Source organism: Elephas maximus, chromosome 12 (assembly GCF_024166365.1).
Source record: "Elephas maximus indicus isolate mEleMax1 chromosome 12, mEleMax1 primary haplotype, whole genome shotgun sequence".
In the NCBI taxonomy this organism is placed as follows: Eukaryota; Metazoa; Chordata; class Mammalia; order Proboscidea; family Elephantidae; genus Elephas; species Elephas maximus.
This window is the reverse complement of record NC_064830.1, coordinates 3,628,802-3,649,930: the sequence shown is the minus strand read 5'-3', so window position 1 is coordinate 3,649,930 and position 21,129 is coordinate 3,628,802. Positions and strand designations below refer to the sequence as shown.

The 21,129-nt window shown below is 37.2% G+C and overlaps 1 protein-coding gene across 1 annotated transcript in view; it reads right to left on the bottom strand.

The window, feature by feature from the left end:
* Positions 1 to 21,129, bottom strand: part of CSMD1 (CUB and Sushi multiple domains 1) — a 2,087,969-nt gene that overhangs the window by 460,738 nt on the left and 1,606,102 nt on the right. Inside the window, exons 13-15 of the mRNA XM_049902971.1 lie at positions 5,769 to 5,951; positions 4,054 to 4,380; positions 2,839 to 3,033 (exon numbers count right to left, since the gene is read on the bottom strand). Of these exons, the coding sequence (XP_049758928.1) occupies positions 2,839 to 3,033; positions 4,054 to 4,380; positions 5,769 to 5,951 (705 nt within the window). The remainder of the gene's footprint in view (positions 1 to 2,838; positions 3,034 to 4,053; positions 4,381 to 5,768; positions 5,952 to 21,129) is intronic.

Sequence of the window (21,129 nt, the reverse complement as noted above, 5' to 3'; positions counted from 1 at the left end):
ATGGAAACCATGGTGGCATAGTGATTAAGAGCTATGGCTGCTAACCAAAAGGCTAGCAGTTCAAATTCACCAGGTGCTCCTTGGAAACTCCATGGGGCAGTTTACTCTGTCCTATATGGTCACTAAGAATCAACTCAATGGCCAGAAGAAGAAGACACATTCAAATGCCTTTGCATAGTCAATAAAACACAAGTAAACATTTTTCTGGTATTCTCTCCTTTCAGCCATGATCCATCTGACATCAGCAATGATATCCCTCATTCCACGTCTTCTTCTGAATCTGGTTTGAATTTCAGCAGTCCTCAGTTGATCTACTGCTGCAACCATTTTTGAATTATCTTCAGCAAAATTTTACTTGCGTGTGATATTATTGGTATTGTATAATAATTTCCACATTCTGTTGGATCACCTTTCTTTGGAATGGGCACAAATATGTATCTCTTCCAGTCAGTTGGCCAGATAGCTCTCTTCCAAATTTCTTGGCATAGATGAGCTCACATCTCAAACACAGCTTCCATTTATTGAAACACTTCAATTGTTTGCAGCTGTTTATTCCTATTTTCAGTCATGCCACATCAGCAAATGAAGGTCCTGAAGGCTTTACTCTACATTATTAAGGTCAATTCCACTTGGAGAAGGCAACTCTTCCTCAGTTTTATTTTGAGTGCCTTCCAACCAGAGGGGCTCATCTTGTAGCATTATATCAGTGTTACACTGCTATTCATAAGGTTTTTCACTGGCCAGTTTTTCCAGAAGTAAATAGCCTGGTCCTTCTTCCCAGCGTGTCTTAGTTTGGAAGTTCCACTGAAACCTGTCCACCAAAGGTGACCTTGGTGATTATTTGAAATACCAGTGGCATAGCTTCCAGCATCACAGCAACACGCAAGCCACCAAAGTATGACAAACTTACAGACGAGTGGTGGAACAACAATGTTAGTATCATATATTTGAGCATCCATATATGTATATTTATTTATTTGTAAATGATAAAAAATTTGTTAATTTATTAACATTTTATAAAATGTAAAACATAAAAATATAAATGAAAAATTTTTGATAATAATTATAAAAATTCTACTATTATTTTCTTGTCCTTCAGTCTAACAGTATTATATACCCTGGTGATGCTCACTGCCCACTGAATTATTCTAACAATTTACAAAAGAATGTAAAATAGAACATCTTTCAGTAATTTTAACACTTGCAGCCAATGCTATGAATACTACCTGCTTAAGTTCCCCCTCAAAAAAATAATGGTAAATAGGTTCGAAGGTAGGGGTGGGGGCAGGTTGATGTAGGGTAGCATAACCCAACTCCTTCATCCCACTGATTAGATATTTAGGAGTTTAGTTCATCTACATTCAGATTGTGGCTCTGATTAGACTTGCCATAAAGTTTGAAAGGATCACAGGCTTGGTAATGACATGTGAGGTCATTCTGTAGAGGATAGTAATCTTATACAGTATACTATGCTATGTTTGACATATTTTTCTATTTACTTATGAAAGAAACACACATTAAATCAAGAAAATAAAAATAAAGAAGAGTAGAAAAAGAGTTCATAACCACAGTTAACATTTTGGTGTGTACCTTTTTCAGTTTTTTTTTTAAGTTATTATAATGAGATGCAGATATATTTGTATGTTCAAAACGCAGTATTACTACACACGTGGTGTTCTCCTTAATAACGTAGCACGAGCATCTTTCATGTTATAAACTTTCTTAATGATGTATGTTATCCTAGTGTATGAACACATCAAAATTCATTTAAACAATCTCTATTGTTGGAAGTTTAGTTTTTCCCAGTCCTTCGCTGTTATAAATAGTGCTACAAACAACATCCTTAAACAAATATTTTCTCAGAGTTGCCTGTGTGTTTCCTGATGATATTGATACAGACATACAATTCATAACTCGAAAAGCAAGAAGAAAAGAGTAAGACTCTTAATATAAATTTATATCAAGATGATGTGGTTTTACACCCTAATAGCATGGCTGGAAAATGCCAGCTCCCCCACAACCTTGCCAATATTACATCATATTAGTATTTTTAAATCTTTGCCAATCTAATCCACAAGAATGGCATTTTATTTTTCCTTTTAAATTTGCATGTCTTTGTTATTTACCGAAGATGTGTTTTTTTTTTTTTTTTTTGACTGACTGAATGCATGGACTAGTCTGATAAGCGAGATGTGAGCACATATTTCAAGTAAAGGTTTTTAAAATGAGTCTTAATTAAAGGTAATATCTTTCTGCTTTAGAAAATTTCGTCCAGTTTTATAACACAGGCAACCATTAACAAACAGAAATGAAAAGAAGAATATTAGGCAGTATTTAAGTCAGGTATGGAAGAGTGGGGAAACCCTGGTGGGGCAGTGGTTAAGTGCTATGGCAGCTAACCAAAAGATCGGCAGTGTGAATCTACCAGGTGCTCCTTGGAAACTCTGTGGGGCGTTCTACTCTATCCTGTAGGGTCGCTATGAGTCAGAATGACTCGACGGCAATGGTTTTTTTTGGTTTATGGAAGAGTGGAGTCCTGATGGCACAGTGGTTAAGAGCTATGGCTGCTAACCACAAGGTCAGCGGTGGGAATCCACTAGTTGCTCCTTGGAAACCTTATGGGGGCAGTTCTATTCTGTCCTATAGCATTGCTCTGAGTCAGAATCCACCCGACTGCAATGGTTTGTGCGTGTGTGTGTGTGCGCGTGCGTGCGTGTGTGTGGGGGGGGGGCTAAGAGTAACAAAACAACTACCTAAAAATTTCATTTCTTGTTTGTTTTTAAGTTAGAAGTTCCATTTTAAAGAAAAATGCTCTGCCCAGTGATGCCAGACACACACCTTCGCACCGGGGAACGGTGGCACTCCATACGACATTTCCATCCTGCAGGGTGCAGGTGATGGACTCCGACCCTTGGGTTTTGACAAAGCCGTCGTCACAGTGGAAGGAAACCGAACTCCCAAGGAGAAACCTATCACCAAAACGCCGTCCATTTATAGGGATACCGGGATCGTGGCACTCATTCTGACCAAATGCTGAAAAGAAAGAGGACGAATGTATAATTAGGGTAAAAACGCTTGAATATTATGTGTATTGAAAAATGAAGGAAAAAAATATGAAGCGATTCGTGCCCTCAATGTCAGTTACATTATTCATAGTTAGATAAGTTAAAACATTAAATAAAAGGATCAGCAGCTACTGAGAATTTGAAAGTGAAAGAGGGAGAAAACACAGAGGGATAAATAGATATAATTACTATTCATATAGCACTTTACACTTTGAAAAGCACTTTTCTTATGAACTAAGAAAAAATGAGAAGAAATACAACAGGCAGAGAGAGTATAGGTTTAGATATGTCTGGTTACAATACTGGCCCTTGTGCTTTTTATCTGACTTTGGGCAGATTAATGATCTGAACATAGCTATCTTTATTTACAAAATGAGAGCTATCAAGTCTATATCCCAGAGTTGCTGTAGCATTCGATGGAACAATTACTGTTAGATTCTAAGCTCAGTGCCTAAAAGAAGTAAGCGATCAAATGATAACTTACTGTTACTCATATTAACACTTTTATTATTTCATTTTATTCCCTCAACCATACATTTAAGTAAATGTTCATATTCTGTCAATTCTTTAAGTGAGAAACCTGCAGCAAAGAGAAGTTAGGTGTCGTATCAAAATCCACTAAGTATATACAAATGCTGGGATTTGATTCCATTACTCCTAACTTTAAATGACTCAATACTTTATACTATAGTATCTTGTAGTAGGAAAGCAGGAAGGAAAGAAGGAAGGCAGGCAGGAAGGAAGGTAGGAAGGTAAGAAAGAAGGCAGGAAGGAAGGAAGAGAGAAGAAAGGAGAGAGATCCAGTCCGTTACTACAGGTGTGACCACCAAATAGGTGATTTTTTTTTTTTTTTAGGTTATAGCAATGATGTTATATAATTCTCCTACCATCATTATTCTTATAATCACTGTAAAATATCTGAAATACCAACCCTGTATTAGTAAATAAGGTGGGAACATGAAGGTGGCGTTCATGTAGGAGCACTTACTTGTGTAAGTGATGTTGAACCCCCTGCCAGTAGTAGAGTGATCAGACTGAAATTCCAAGCGGACTATGTGCCCACTGCTGGCCAGCTGGGAAGGCACTTCATTGCCAGAAAAAGTACCAAGAACTGTTATATCAGAAATCCCGTCGTCTTTGACTGCAAGGAAGTCAAACTGAGGTTCCACATCAAAATCGTTAAAAATGAGGTGAATTCTGCTTCCAGGCTCAGATATAATCAACCAAACACAGTTCATGTTGTTACCATATTCCTCTGGATAATTTGGTGAGAGAATAATCCCTGACGGTGCAGTAAAGTTGAAGAAACATGAAACTGTGAAGACACAAATAGATTTTCAAATAATTTTACACAAATCCAAAGCATTGGCACCATGAAACTGACGGCTAAGAACTTAGGAAAGAAATCCATGTCTGCAGATGACAATCATTATGCAACTACTTCTAAACTAGTAATTCAGGATCGTTAAATTGACTTTTTCCTTAAATTGTAAATAGAGTATTTCACAGAGCTTATATGTAATCAATTACAGGCTTAATTAAAAATGAGCCTATCAGATGGACTGAAATGTTATAATTTCTAGTTATAAATGTTCTGCCTTCAGATGAACAAATACTAATATGAAAATATATATGTGTATCATAGAAATAATTTCCAGAAAATCATATTCGTTCTATTCAGGCTTCTGCCTTTTCATTTTTATTGTTATATTTTATATTTACCTTTAAAGTTAATCTTTTTAAAGTTTCTTAAAATTTTTATTAGTTACAGGGTAAAGATTAATAAGATAATAACTTCGAAAACTGTACCATGTTCTAGTTGGTCAATGGAAAAATCCCTTGAAAAATTACTTTTAAGACTGTGTACTTAAAGATATATAAACCAATAAAACCAAACCCATTGCCGTTGAGTCAATTCTGACTCATGGCTACCCTATAAGATAGAGTAGAGCTGCTCCATAGGGTTTCCAAGGAGTGCCTGGTGGATTCAAACTGCCAACCTTTTGGTTAGCACCCATAACTCTTAACCACTATGCCACCAGGCTTTCTAAAGATATGCAGATAGATATAGGTATAGATAAAGATATAAAGACATAAAAGTTTTCCTTTTTGGAGAGAGTGACTGTTGGACTTATGGTATGATTTTGCTTCTAATTCTACAAGATTTCATAATATGTCTTCTGTTACTGTTACACTTAACTATTAGAAAAAAAGTTTCCTTTTAAATTGTCTGTATTTTTCTACTTGCTAAAACACTATACTTACGAGCACCAGGCAACTATTCCATTGAATTCCAAACCGATACTACCACCCACGTTCCACACTAGGGAACAACTTGTGTTTGAGTGGTATACAACGTTACTGAGTCATAAAATAGTCCACTGATGTATTGATGTCCAATATAGTCTGTCATCAAAAGCTATTGATGGAAGCACTGGTGTGTTTTATGTTCTTTCTAGTAAAAAGCTCTCACTATATTTTACTTAACAGACATAATATAGTCATTAATTAGTTTTAATTAAGTGAAGAAATTAGGAAAGTACGTGTTTGAAAATATCCTTGTATGTGTCTGGTAAATGAAGCAGGGCTAAGCTATTTTGAGAGCGGCCCTCCCTCAGTGCCCGCTTTGCTTCTTTCTTCTTCTTTCCCCTTGCAAGGCAGTTGCCAGAGAGAATGAGGACCCAGTCAAGGCGCTGTACTCACATACACAACTGGGCTTGTTGCCAGACCACTGATTGTTCTGCTGACAGGTGATAACTCTCTCCCCCACCAGCTCAAATGCAGCCTGGCACTCAAACGTCAGGACATCTCCGTGGAGAAAACTACTGCCCGTCCGTTTCCCATAGGCAGGAATTCCGGGGTCTCCACATCCTCCCTTTTCGATTTCTGAAAATGGCAAACACAAATTAAGCATTAAAAAAAAAAAATACATAATAGACATTTTTGACTTCACAATTTAGAAGATGAACAGATAGTTTATTTCTGCCGATATAAACATTATTTCATAAATACTTTCAAAAGGATACCCAATTCCTCATACATTTAATTACAATAAGCCAGGAGAACAGCGTAACTTAAAACACGAGAGAAAGGTATTTAATTTATTGTTTTTAGAGATACAAAATGGCTATACATCTGTGTATTGACACTGCAAACATTACAATTTATAGATACTTCCTCTTGGTCCATTTTCTGCCTGTTATCTCCAATTGGTACTACCAAAATGTAAATATCAATTTTATTTTATTCTATGTATTTTTAAAAATGAAACAAAGTCTAATAAAATTGCTCATCCCCTACTGAATATTTAAATCAACATATCCATTTGACTGTTCTTTCTCTTAAGTTAATATTAAAACTAATTTATGAAACAAAATATATATATATGGTCTTCAGATGAAAACAAAATATGCAGAATCAAACCTCTTTTCTTTAAAATACAATTGTAATGAAATATGGATACAAATGAGCCTAAACTATAAATCTATTTTAACCTTTGTCTGATGTTAACTATGCAATAATTTATTCACTGAAACAAGCTGTTTATTCATTTAATCATTCAAAAGCTATTTACTGAAGGTCAACTATGTGTCAGGCACAGCTTAGGTGCCAGAGTTGTAGGGTACCAAAAAGGATAACATTGTCAGGACAGACTAGCAGGGTCGGTGGTCTGGGGACCATGGTTTCAGGGGACATCTAGGGCAACTGTTATAACAGAGTTTATTAAGAAAACTTTCTGCATCCTACTTTGGTGAGTGGCTCTCTAGTGGCCATCTAAGATGCATCAGTCGGTCCCAACCCACCTGGAGCAAAGGAGCGTGAAGAACACCAAAGGCACAAGGAAAATAGGAGCCCAAGGGACAGAAAGGGCCACATAAGACAGAGACTCCATGAGCCTGAGACAAGAAGAACTAGATGGTGCCTGGCCACCACCAGTGACTGCCCTGGAAAGAACACAACAGAGAGCCCCTGATGGAGCAGGAGAAAAGTGGGGTGCAGAACTCAAATTCTAGTAAAAAGACCAGACTTCATGGTCTGACTGAGAGTGGAGGAATCAAGAAGACATGGCCCCTGCACTCTCTGTTAGCCCAGAACTAAAACCATTCCTGAAGCCAACCCTTCAGACAAAGATTAGACTGGACTATAAGACATAAAATGATACTCATAGAGTGTGCTTCTTAGGTCAAGTAGATACATGAGACTAAATGGGCAGCTTCTGTCTGAAGGTAAGATGAAGAGGCAAAAAGGGACAGGAGCTGGTTGAATGGACATGGGAAATCTGGGGTGAAAAGGAGGAGTGTGCTGTCACATTACAGGGAGAGAAATTACGGTCATGTTTTCTAACAATGTGTGTATAAATTTTTGTACAAGGAACTAACCTGAGCTGTAAACTTTCACTTAAAGCACACACACACAAAAAATTTGCCGTCAAGTCAATTCTAGCTCATAACCACCCCATAGGATAGAGTAGAACTGCTCCCATAGCGTTTTGAAGGAGAGACTGGTGAATTCAAACTGCTGAACAAATGCTTAACCACTACACCCCCAAGGCCCCAGAACGGAGCTGAAATTGCTTCTGGAAAAGAATCTTGGCTTTGCCCTCAGGGATTCCTTGAGTCACCTCTCAGATTTTGAATGATCACCTATTCAGGCATGTATCCTTGTCAGACATCTTTATAAGGTACTGCTATTTTATCTAAGCATATGACTCTGTCCTAAACTGACAACACACATGGCAAGTATTAATCCGGAAGTGTAATATAGAATTCACAACTATTTGGTAAGTATTGAGAGTTTAATTAAAACAAAAAATGTTTACCCAAAGCTGCGTGAAACATATGCCTGTTAGGTCAATTTACACTTCTTGAAAGTATAAAGATTTCTTCCGTCAAGATTGAACCATTTTTTATGTTTTCTAACTATTGTTCAACTGACTTAAACTCCAGAAATACGTCACTCACATATATTGAAAATTGTTAAAAGGAAGACTATTTCTCCTTCCTGTGGCTAATTTTTTCCTAAAAATACTGTTGAAAATATCCTCTTACATTTTAATGAAATACTATTTTATGAAGCCCAAAGGGAAGAATTACTCTCTGATTTTGGTAGAATGTAATTCCTTAAAAACTATTTTTATCCTAGCAATTTTATGACTATGAGTGGATCTAAGGACATTAAAAAAGAAAAGATGGCAAGGTTGAATAATTGAAGGTCTTCCTGGGGTTGAGAATTATTGAAGTCAGGATACTATAAAGGGTAATATGATCAGAAGTGAGGATGGAAATTGAGCTTTTGGAAACCTCAAAGTTAATGGTCATGATTGTTGTCAATGCTGATAATGAAACACTGCCAAGTCCTGTGCCATCCTCAAAATCATTGCTCATTTTGAGCCCATTGTTGCAGCCACTGTGTCAATCCATCTCATTGAGAGTGTTCCTCTTTTTCTCTGACAGTATACTCTACCTAGTATGATGTCCTTCTCCAGGGACTGGTTCCTCTTGATAACATGTCCAAAGTACACGAAATGAAGTCTCACCATTCTTGCTTCTAAGGAACATTCTAGCTATACTTATTCAAACACAGATTTGTTCATTCTTCTGGTGGTCCATGGTATATTGTTGACACCATAATTAAAACGCATCAATTTTTCTTAAGTCTTCCTTGTTCATTGTCCAGCTTTCACTTGTATATGAGGTGATTGAAAATGCCATGGCTTAGGTCAAGTGCACCTTAGTCTTCAAAGTGAACATATTTGCTTTTTAACAATTCAAAAAGATCTTTTGCAGCAGATTTGCCCAAGACAATATGTTTTTTTGATTTCTTGACTGCTGCTTCCATGGGTGTTGATTGTGGAGCCAAGTAAAACGAAATCTTTTACAAGTTCAGTCTTTTCTCTGTCTATCATGATGTTGCTCATTGGCCCAGTTGTGAGAATTTTGTTTTCTTTATGTTGTGGTGTAATCCATACTGAAGGCTACTCTCTTTGGTCTTCATCAGTAAGTGTTTTAAGCCCTCTTTGCTTTAAGAAAGCAAAGTTGTGTCATCAGCACATTTCAGGTTGTTAATGAGTCTTCCTCCTATCCTGGTGTTGTGTTCTTATTCCTATAGTACAGCTTCTTGGATTATTTGCTCAGCATACACATTGAATAAGTATGGTTAAAGATATGGTAATGATAAGGTCTTCTACATGACCATGTAGTGAATGATCAAGTTAAGGTGCAGGTTACAGGCAAGTGTTAGTATCTTATACTCCTTTCTGCTTGGCATAGGGTCTATACTTGACCATTTTTAACTTTTTCATCTTTAAGGAGAAATATCTTCCTAGACCAGCTATTTGCTATAGAAAAGAGTAGGAGTAGGGGATGGTGAATAAATTAGACTAATAAGGAGACTCATTTGTGATCTATGGTTGTTCTGGATTGAATTATGTCCCTCCATAATAAGTGTTGTAAATCCTAACATGTATGCCTGTAGTTATAATCCCATTTGGGAATGCTTGTCTTTGTTATGTTTATGAGGCATGATTAGTGTATGTAGGGTGCATCTTGAGACAATCTCTTTTGAAATATCAAAGAGATTAAATAAGCAAGCAAAGCAGAGACCAGAAGAGACATGCCAAGCCAGATGAAGATCGCCCAGGAGTAGAAACTCAGAAAAGTGAAGAACTTTTTCCAGAGTTTTTTTAGAACTTAATCTCTCAAAATAATTGATTTCCTTTCATCATCTTTAGAAAACTAGATTATTGCACATGGATAGCAATCAACTGATCTTTTCCTTTGGGGAAAACTTTCTAAGATTTTCTCCACTGGGGAGAGTCATGAGATGGAGCCTTGGCATGTGCTTCCAGCATTATGAAAACTGTATGGACACAGTATAATCAGGGTACTTTGAAAGAAGCGAAGCCTCTTGTGACTAATTCCTTTCCTGCTGTGATCAATAACACAACCCTGGAAAACAGCAAATTTCTATTCCATTGGCTTATACTTGTTAAAATTATGTGTTATCATGCTTAAATATGGGATTCAGGGAAAATTCCATTGTTTGCATGTAACACTGTATTTGCTTTTCACTCCCCTGTACCTTGTTTGTCTAAAACAAAAATGAGATTTTTTTTAAGGTAAAGTCAGACCTAAGATGGGTCAGGAATTATGTATGCTCTCTTTTTCTTTCCCCTTTGTGGCTTCACTGAGAAATATGGAATCTAGATATTCCTAGATATATGTAACCATATTAATGAGCTGTTTCCCCTACTCATCCTTCTTGTCTCATAGAGACTGTGAGAGTACCAGTTTTCTAACACTATTCTAGCAGTGTCCAAATTATTTATAAGTGCTGTTGAAATTCGGAATTTTTTTCTGTAGTGCTGCCCAGCAGTACTAGAAAGCTAAGTGACTGGGCCTCAGAGAACACTTATCATGAAAAGTACAGTTTTACTCAAGATGTGATCAGCTACAATAGTAGGGACATATCTGCTTTTCCAAACTCCCTGATTTCCCTGCTAGTCTAGAAAACTGATTTGGGATTAAAAAGGTCTCATTTGGAGTTGCAAATTCAGCACTAATGTTGTTATGTGTCTCAGCTAAAGAGATCTGACCTTGCATAACCTTCAATGTAATGGAACATTGCTTCCAGGGATCCTACCACTATCAACCATCGCAAGAAAAATATGCATCCAAATTACTGAACACATTTAGTGAATTTCCACTGGTAACCAAATACATATGATTCCGCGCATAAATGTCAAAATAGACTAGGGAACTAGAAGTAATAAGAAGTCACTTTAGAGGACACATTCTTTTCTTTTTCAATCTTTTAGAATTTTTTCAACATGCATTCAAAGACATAGAAAGTCAATAGAGGAGTCAAATTAACAATGAAAAGTACCTCAGAATAAGTGAAAATCTTGTATAATGCTATCGTATTTTCCAGAATTAATTAGTACCAATTCAATTATAGGCAAATAAACTTACTATGATTTTATTTATATTATACTCAACTTGACAAACATTTAGATTTATTTATTTATTTGCTTGTTGCAGTTGTTTGATTCGAGGAAGTATATACGACACTCTAATGATAAACTTCACCCAGGTCAAGGCTACATAATGATGGAGGCTAGGCTGTTCCATAAGCCCTGAACTCAGCAGGGTCCTCCACTACCTGCCTAGTGAGTGAAGTATTTCAGTGTGCTAAGTGGTAATCTTCACAGAGCAGTTCCATTAGGTGTACAGTCTGTACTAACCAGATGCTCCTGGTTTATTGTCAAATTCGTGTTTGCTGTAAACTTTAAAAATGTAACCTCGCTGCATTCTAATTTCTGAAAGGAATACACGAAAATGAAGGATGAAGGTTACTGCTTACCAGATGAGCCTGAGTCATCAAAAAGAAATAAAATGTATTTATTTCTTCCGAATTTCTATTTTCAAGGAATAAAAAGATGCACATTTATATATATATATACACACACACACGTATATCTTATTTCTGACAAAGCTCGAAAAAAATTTGGATGTGTCTGTGGATTTTGGGAGGAGGATGTTTAAGTAATGCTCAACCAACAAGAAAATTCAGATAACTGGAATATTTCGTTTCTAGTCAATTCTTTTAAAGCGATCACAACCTGTTTTCTCAATTGGAGCAAGAACGTAAATAGGAGGAAAAATGTAGCAATGATTCAGATTAGCTTATTCACCTACAAGTTCCTAGGAAATAGCATATGGTCTCATTAATATTAAATACCTAACACCTTGAACCAAAAAACAAAAACAAACAAACCCATTGCTGTCCAGTCGATTCTGACTCATAGTGACTGTACAGTACAGAGACCTGCCCCATAGGGTTTCTAAGGCTGTAAATCTTTATGGAAGCAGACTGTCACAACCTTCTCCCACGGGGTGGCTTGTAGGTTTGAACCATGGACCTTCCGGTTAGCAGCTGAGCACTTTAACCGCTGCTATTGCATATCCAGGAAATGCTCTGCTGCTATTCATAAGGCTTTCACTGGCTAATTTTTTTCAGATGTAGATTAAGAAGGTCCTTCTTAGTCCATCTTAGTCTGGAAGCTCAGCTGAAACCTTTCCATCATGGGTGACTGTTATAGATTGAATTGTGTCCCCCAAGATATCTGTCAACTTGGCTTGGCCATGATTCCCAATATTATGTGACTGTCCATCATTTGGTCATCTGATGTGATTTTCCTATGTGTTGTAAATCTTATCTCTATGATGTTAATGAGGTGGGATTAGTGGCAATTATCTTAATAGAGCAGGACTCAATCTGTAAAATTAGGTTGTGTCTTCAGCCAATCTTGTCTGAGATATAAAAGAGAAAAGTGAGCAGAGAGACAAGGAGCCCTCATACCACCAAGAAAACAACACCAGAAGCAGAGCATATCCTTTGGACCCAAGGCTTCTGTGTGTAGAGGCCCCTAGACCAGGGGAAGATTAATATGATATGGACCTTCCTCCAGAGCAGACAGAGAAAGCCTTTCCCTGGAGCAGACACTCTGAATTCAGACGTCTAGCCTACTAGACTGTGAGAGAATAAACTTCTGTTTGTTGAAGTCATCCACTTGTTGTATTTCTGTTACAGCAGCACTAGATAACTAAGACAGTGACCCTGCCGGTATTTGAAAACCGTTGTCGTAGCATCCAGCGTCAAAGTAACACACAAGCCACCACAGTAGAACAAACTGACAGACGCATGAAGTAAAATTTTGCTGAAGATCATTCAAAAGCAGTTGCAGCCATACATCAACAGGGAACTGCCAGAATTTCAAGCCAGATTCAGAAATGGACATGGAACAAAAGGAGTATCGTTGCTGATGTCAGATGGATCCCGGCTGAAAGCAGCGAATACCAGAAAGACATTTACTTGTGTTTTATTGACTATAAATAGGCTTTGACTGTGTAGATCATAAAAAATTATGGATCACATTGCGAAGAATGGGGATTCCAGAACACTTAACTGTGCTCATGGGGAACCTATACATAGATCAAGAGGCAGTCATTCAAACAGAACAAGGGGATACTGCATGGTTTAAAGTCAGGAAAGGTGTGTGTGTCAGGGTTGCATCCTTTCACCATAGTTACTCATTCTGTATGCTGGGCAAATAATCCCAGAAGCTGGACTATATGAAGAAGAACGGGGCATCAGGATTGAAGGAGGGGTCATTAACAACCTGTTTTATGCAGATGACACAATCTTGCCTTCTGAAAGAGGACTTGAAACACTTACTGATAAAGATCAAAAACTATAGCCTTCAGTATGGATTGCACCTCAACATAAAAAAAACAAAAATCCTCACAACTGGACCAATAAGCAACATCATGATAAACGGAGAAAAGATTGAAGTTGTGTGGGATTTCATTTTACTTGGCTCCACAATCAACAGCCATGAAAGCAGCAGTGAAGAAATCAAAAGACATATTACATTGGGCAAATCTGATGCAAAAGACCTCTTTTAAGTGTTAAAAACAAAAATGTCACTTTAAGGACTAAGTTGTGCCTGACACAAGCCATGGTGTTTTCAACCACATCATAAGCATGAGAAATCTGGAAAATGAATAAGGAAGACCTAACAAGGATTCATGCCTTTGGATTATGGCGTTGGTGAAGATTATCGAATATACCATGGACCACAAGAAGAATGAACAAATCTGTCCTGGAACAGGTACAGCTAGAATGCTCTTTGGAAGAGAGGATGGTGAGACTTCTTCTCACATCCTTTGAACATGTTATCCGGAGAGATCAGTACCTGGAGAAAGACATCATGCTTGGTAAGGTAGAGGGTCAGTGAAAAAGAGGAACACCCTTGATGAGATGAATTGACACAGTGGCTACAACAATGGGCTCAAGCATAACAAAGATCATGAGGATAGCGCAGGACTGGGGAGAGTTTTGGTCTGTTGTACGTAGGGTCGCTATGAGTTGGAACCTACTCGATGGCACCTAACAACAACAACACTTCATATTCAGATCTACTGGAAGAAACAATCTTCAACAATAAAATTTTCCATAAATTAAATGTTTTTATTGTCCTGCTATTTTAAAGACTACTAGAAGAAGTGTAGTGTAGTGTTTAGAAGCAAAGACTCTAGGACCAGACTATCTTAGATTTAAATCTTAGCGTCGACTCTTATTATACACATGGTTGGGGCAAGTTGTTTGAGGTATCTTTGTCTCAGATTATGGAAAGCAATAATTTCTACCTTGTTAAAGATGAACTGCATGGAGATCAAATGCAAAGTGCTTGGAGTAGCACCTGGTATATATTTAAGTTCTATCTAACTCTTTGCTATTATTATCTAACTCTTTGCTATTATATTATTGTTTTTATTAATTTAGCAAGTCACTCACCTTGAAGATTGCAAGCTAGTTAACATACCTCATCTGATAACACCCACTAAAAGATATAAGTACTCGCTGGTGTTCCTCACAAAAACCCACACCACCAGTCACAAGAAAACATCCGACAAACCACAGTTCAAGGGCTTTCAAAAAAAAAAAACAAAAAAACCTGACAAGTACTCCTCAAAACAAGGAAAGTCTGAGAAACCATCACAGCCTAGATAGGCCTAAGATGACATGATGACTAAATGTGATGTGAGGTCCCGGATGGAGCTCTGGAACAGGAAAACAACATTAGATAAAAACTAAGGAAATCTGAATAAAGTATGGTTTTTAGGTAATAGTGCTGGACTTTTAGTTGTGATGAATGTATCCTACTCAAGTAAGATGTTATCAATAGGAAAGGCTGGGTGTGGGCTTTATGGGAGCTCTCTGTACTGTCTTCACAACTTTTCTATAAACGTAAAACTATTCTCAAATGAAAAGTTTATTTCCAAAAAGATATCTTTTTTTTTTTTTTTTGTAATGTGCCCCACTATTTCGTAAAGAAGCTATCCAAATTCTGAAATGAGAGGTCTCAATACCTTTGTCATACACTCAATTATTGCATTTAGGCACAGAAGTCCCTGGGTTCAGCACTGGACTACTACCTGAAAGGTCTGCAGTTCAAACCCACCCAGAGGCTCCTCAGAAGACAGGCCTGGTGATCTGTTTCCAAAAATTGAAGTCTTGAAAATCCTATTGAGTGGCTGTACTCTGCACACATGGGGCTGCCATGAGTGGGAAGCAACTCCATGGCAACTAGCGTCAGGCATAGGTTAGGAAATACTCACATTTTTAACATCTTGTTACAGTCACCGGCATATTCATGGGTTAATTTTTTTTTTTTTTTTAAACCTGAGCTGTTAAACCTTTACACACCAACATATACACCAAACAAAAAAAAACTGGTAGATAAAATGCTTCCCCTAATTTAAAACAATCAATGATCTCTCCGGTTTGTCACTGTCCAGTTACTTGGCAATCAGTTTCCATACTATATTAAAAAGAGTAACCCTGTATATTTACAGCTTTCTTCTGCGCTGTACATTAGAAACCTGTGTGAAGTTTTGTTCTGGTTGGTAGTTGTCATCTTACCAAAATAATTGAAAATAAATTATATTAGTCTCGATCTATGTTCATTGTCAATGTGGAAAAAATGAAACATATTTTTAAGATTTCATGGAGTAAGCATCTTTTTTTTATTAAACTCATAAGATATTTGAAAAAGAACTCTAGTGAAAAATCAATAGAAAAAAAAAAATCAAGAGCCAGTCTTTAGGGAATGGATTTAGTGATTGGCAAGGGTCTCTCCAGGGGGAACTGGGCACATCTAAAATGCAGCTGAGGAGCCCTGGTGGTGCAATGAGTAATCCCCTCAACAGCTAACATAAATGTTGGTGATTTGAACCCACCAGCGACTCTGAGAAAACACCTGGCAATCTGCTCCCGTAAAGACTACAACCTAGGAAACCCTATGGGGCAGTTCTGTTCTGCCCTACAGGGTCACTGTGAATCAGAATGGACTCGAGGGCACACGACAATAACCAAAGGCAATTGGTATCCCCAAATTCACAGTTCTAATGCATGATAGCGGGTTATGGTAAAAGTGTATGCAAATACTAATTAGGATCAATTGATAAAATCGCAGGTGATTATTAAGTAGAATGGAAAGAAATGCTGCTCTCTACACGACCAAATATTCCACTACTGTTTTATTGATACAAAAGCAATGACTAGGGGAGTCTGTCTGTGAAAATAATGATTTTTGTACTGTCTGATAAATATTAGTGCATTCAATGTAAATATTTAGCACTTTTGCTTCTGCCCCAAATCCCCAGCATAAAAATACTCATATCTTTGAAACTGTAGAGTCTACGAGTTTCTTAGAATGGCTTCTACTACCCAGACCCAATCTACTGTTGACGTGACTATTTAATCAATGAAACCATTGCTCTTAACTCTAGTCCTCATCAACCTTTTTTTATTTTCTTCCTCTGAACATCTGTTTGACTTTTTTCAGGCACAAGTGTCTCTCTCCTTGAAGGAATTGGGAATTCCTTAGGGTTGGGCTCGTGTTTCAGCAGTCCAGCATACTCTACACCATACAATTCTGGGGATCTGGATAATACCAAATACGTAATTTGGGGTTTAATGACAGAGTAAGAAAAAGAGACGTAGGTTAAATTTAAATGAAGAACCAAGAATTTTCAAAATCTAGGGAAAATTTTCCAGAATTGGTTTCTCTCTATCCTCATCACTTTTTAGAAAATGCTCATTGAAAGAAACTTTTAGAAAGTATTATGCGCACATGTACAATTCTTGCAATTCAGCCTGTTTTAAGGTACTTAAAGTTAAAAGTTGTACTTTCAAAGAAATTCAGTTGGAAAAAAAAAAATCAGAAGCCAGAAGAAAGAATGGTAAATTTTTTAAAAGAGTGCATTACCGAAGAACTAGATCAAGATGCATCATTTGAGAATACAGTTGGGAAAATACTGTCTTTCAAATCTATTTTTGATCCATATCTTTGATTCCAATGTTTTTACATAATTCCCAAATATGTTAGTTCTACAGTATTATACATTTAGAAAATAATTAAACCAATCCAAATTTTTTCTTAGTTATTCATTATTACTCATTCCACTCCAGCAATGATTTTTAAATCAGTTTTATTGAGGAAAAAATATGTACAATTAAATTTAACTTTAAATGATGAGTTTATATTTAATTTGATGAAATTGACTAAAGTAGATAGTTGTGTAACCACTACCAAAATTATGATAGAGATCATTACCAATCCTCCAAAAGTCCCTCGTTCCTCTTTGCGCTCAGTCCGCTCGCCTGCCCCGTCTGCTGACAACCAGAGATCTGATTTCTGTCATTATAATTTTGCCGCTAAAGAATTTCATGTAAATGGAATCATCCAGAACGTATATTGTTGTGTCTGGCTTTTGTCATAATGTTTTTGAGATTTGTCCATGTCAGTTTGTGTATCAGCAGTTATTTCCTTTTTATTGTTGAGTATTATTCCATTGTAAGTCTGTATCACAATTTATTTATCTGATCACTAGCTGATGGACATTTTGATAGTTTCCAGTTTTGGGCTATTATGAACAAAGTATTAGGAACGTTGAAGCACAAACTTTTGTGTGAACATATGTTTTTTTTATTTCTCTTGGGTAAACACCAAGTAGTAGGTGTCATAGGCTGGTTCTCTAGAGAAGCAAAACCAGTGAAGTGTGTATATACATATACAATCTCTCTCTCCCTCCCGCTCTCTCTCTCTAGATACACACACACATACACACACACACACACACACACACACACACAGAGAGAAAAATTTATCTCAAGGAAATGGCAGTTATAGAGGCTGGCAAGTCCCAAGTCTGTGGGTCAGGCAGCAGGCTGGAGGCTTCTCCAGACTCACGTAGCTGCAAGAGCTGATGTGCCCAAGATCAATAGGCAATACATCAGGCCACTGTCTCAAGTCCCAAGAACCAGAGGTCAGATGATGATGAGCAGGATGCAGGATCCAGAGCAAGTAAAAGCCAGCGAACTTTGCCAGGACATTCATATATACTGGATGCAGGCCACACCTCTGAGGAAACTCCCCTTACAATTGATTGGCTGATCACATCAGATCACATCCTGGAGGTGATTACATTATATCACAAAATGGAGGATAACTCTATCATTACATAACTGCTAAACTACATCATTACATAACTGCCAAACCATGGAGAATCATGGCCGAGCCAAGGTGATACACAACCTTAACCATCACAATGGGCTTCCTGGGTCATACAAAAAGTGTATGCTTTCAGCTCCTGGAACTCTCCCCCAGAACCTTGCCTTTCCTCACTGCTTGGATGACGAGGATCAGCTCTGTGAATTCCATGGCTCGGCTACTTTTTTATAAAACCCAGTAATTCAGCCCCACAAAGAAACAATTAAGTTATTGAAATAATTTTGGATACTTATGAAATCTGGAAATTTTCCTCACTCTATCAGTTTCCTTTGTTGATGAAAAAGCAGTCTTTCCACCTCCATCACCTTTTAGAACATTTTTTAAAAATAATTCACCTTTATTTTTTAACATTAGTTTTTCATGTCTTCATTCTTTACCTACAAATCAGGATACACATTTAGCAATGTAAGAAGCTAATTTGCACGTAAGGGTAAAATGTAAACATGCCCACGTTTTAAATAATGTTTATCATAGTTGTTCGATAAAGCTGGTTATTGCTTAGTTTGGCCTATTTATGCTAAAAGCGATTTCTTCTGGTTAGAAACTTTGAGAAACTATTGCATGGTTGGCCCCATTGAGCTAGCACTGCATTCACCAAGAATATACAGAGAATAGCATGTCGTAAAGTTGCACATCCAGTGTTTATATTCGCCCTTTGTAGGCAAATATGCCTCACTCAAGGATTGTGCATTGGTCGTACATGACAACGATAACAACAAAAAAGTATTTTTCATTGTGGTTGTAGTTGCCATAACTTAACTAAGTAATAAATATGACTTCTAAAATAACATTTAACTTCATAGTTTGGACACAGCAATTATGCACTAAAATAAAGAAAAAAGAATGTGTCCTTGTGCTATATGTAGCTCTGGTGGTGCAGTGGTTAAGGGTTCGGCTGCTAACCAGAAAAGTTGGCAGGCAGTTCAAATCCACCAGCCACTCCTTGGAAACCCAATGGGCAGTTCTACTCCATCCTGTGGGGTCTCCCACTATGAGTCAGAATCGACTCTAGTGCAATTTTTTTTTTTAGCTTGTGCTGTATAATGACATCACTTCCTTTGTCACTCTTATCAGAGTTGAATGTTTCATATTAGTCAGAAAACAGAAAATAAATATATTTTAAAAACGATGTCACCTGCCATTCAGATAACAGTAGCTTAAGAGAAGTTGAATGTTACAATGAACGTCCATAAATTCTTGCTACACTGTAGTGAGAAGGGGAGAATCTGCCTGTGTTGGAAACCCCCCAGCAACAGCTACAGTGTGTGCTGGAATGCAGTGTCACAGAGCAGCGTGGTACAGGCATGTTCGTTGTTCTGTTGGTGGTATCGTTCTTCAGTGCTTTCTACCCTCGACATGATCACTAAACAACGACGATGACAAGCCGACTAGTTTATAAAGCTGTCTTTCTCTCTCTTCAACATACAGCACATTTAAGCAAGGTAAGAAACATAGTACCTTTAACAAACTCGTATCTGAGGCACTGATTTGGATTACTATGGTCTATTAAAATAGAAGTGAAAAAAAAAGACAACACGTCACTTTCCTATCTTAGGTGGATCCCAGTTGGCTAATGGAAACAGCGGTGTTATTTTCACTAGAACCAGAGGATTATATCTCAGAACTGAATCACTCTGAGCAAAAACAAGTAGTTAGTAAACAGGGACCTACTACTCTGAAAATATCTTTAATAAGATATTTATTGTTGTACGAAATATGGAGTATTTCATAGCTGATTCTGTATGCAACTATAATAAGACTTGCTATGTTCCAAGTTTGTATTTCTCTCTCTCTAATATTTTTCTTTAAATAAGAGTATATGAGGGCAGGGTAGTTGGCACTCTGAGAAAGCTGATATTGCTACCACATTCAGGATTTTTATTCTCACTGAGATTTATACTGCTCCTAAGTCTTTTTTTTTTTTTTTAAGAATTCTATCTCACAATTTACATTAGTTAAATAATTTTTTTATATTAGAAATTATCCCATTCCGTAGATTAAACATCTATCGACTAAAATCCGGCTCTTGGATACTTGAAAACATCCCTTTTGCACCTATTTATCACTTTTCAAATCAGTTAATGGGAAGATGCAGGAGTGAGTCCTTCTTGGCTCCTTCAGTCACCACATCCCATCCTTCACTGTCACCTGAAGAGATTTCTCCTTATTAAACCCCGTGACCTGTGATGCCACAGGGAGATAAGGCACTGTTTTCACTCCTTGTCTCTGCCAGGTTCAAGGTGAGATACTATAATTAACTTTTAAAAGTCTTAATTATTATTATTTTTTTTTAACATTAGAAATCACTAACTCAGCTTTGCAGTTTACGTACATGTAGGCCTGATGATGTGAGCCTGATAAAAATTAATTGGTGCTAACCTGAAAAAACAAACCCATTGTCAATTCTGACTCAGGGCGACCCCGCGTGTTACAGTGTAGAGCTGTGCTCCATAGGGTTTTCTTGGTTGTAATATTTACGGAAGCAGTTTACCAGACTTTTTTTCCACAGAGTCACTGGTTGGGTTAGCAGCTGATTGCACTGCCCAGGGACCTTAACTGGTGCTAAGTTACTTTACCTTTTAAATCATGGAATAAGCATAACAAAAAGTAGCCAGACATTATGGTTGTCTGAGATTTTAAGGCCACCCTTTTTCATTTCAAACTATAAAATGCCAGAAATAAAATTGGAAGCTCAAGTTGAAGACCTGGAAATGAAGGCAATAATAGTTCTGTGTTTTGTTTTTTTTTTTATCATCAAGGTATCTAATAAGAAGATAACCCAGGTATATAATAAGAAGATAACCCAGTCCTCTCTTCAATAATAATTACAAGTAATCATAAAATCAAGTAGTGCTAATAATATCTAAGAATGTACTCAAACATACCAACGATCATGAAGATGGCACAGGAACAGGTAATGTTTCA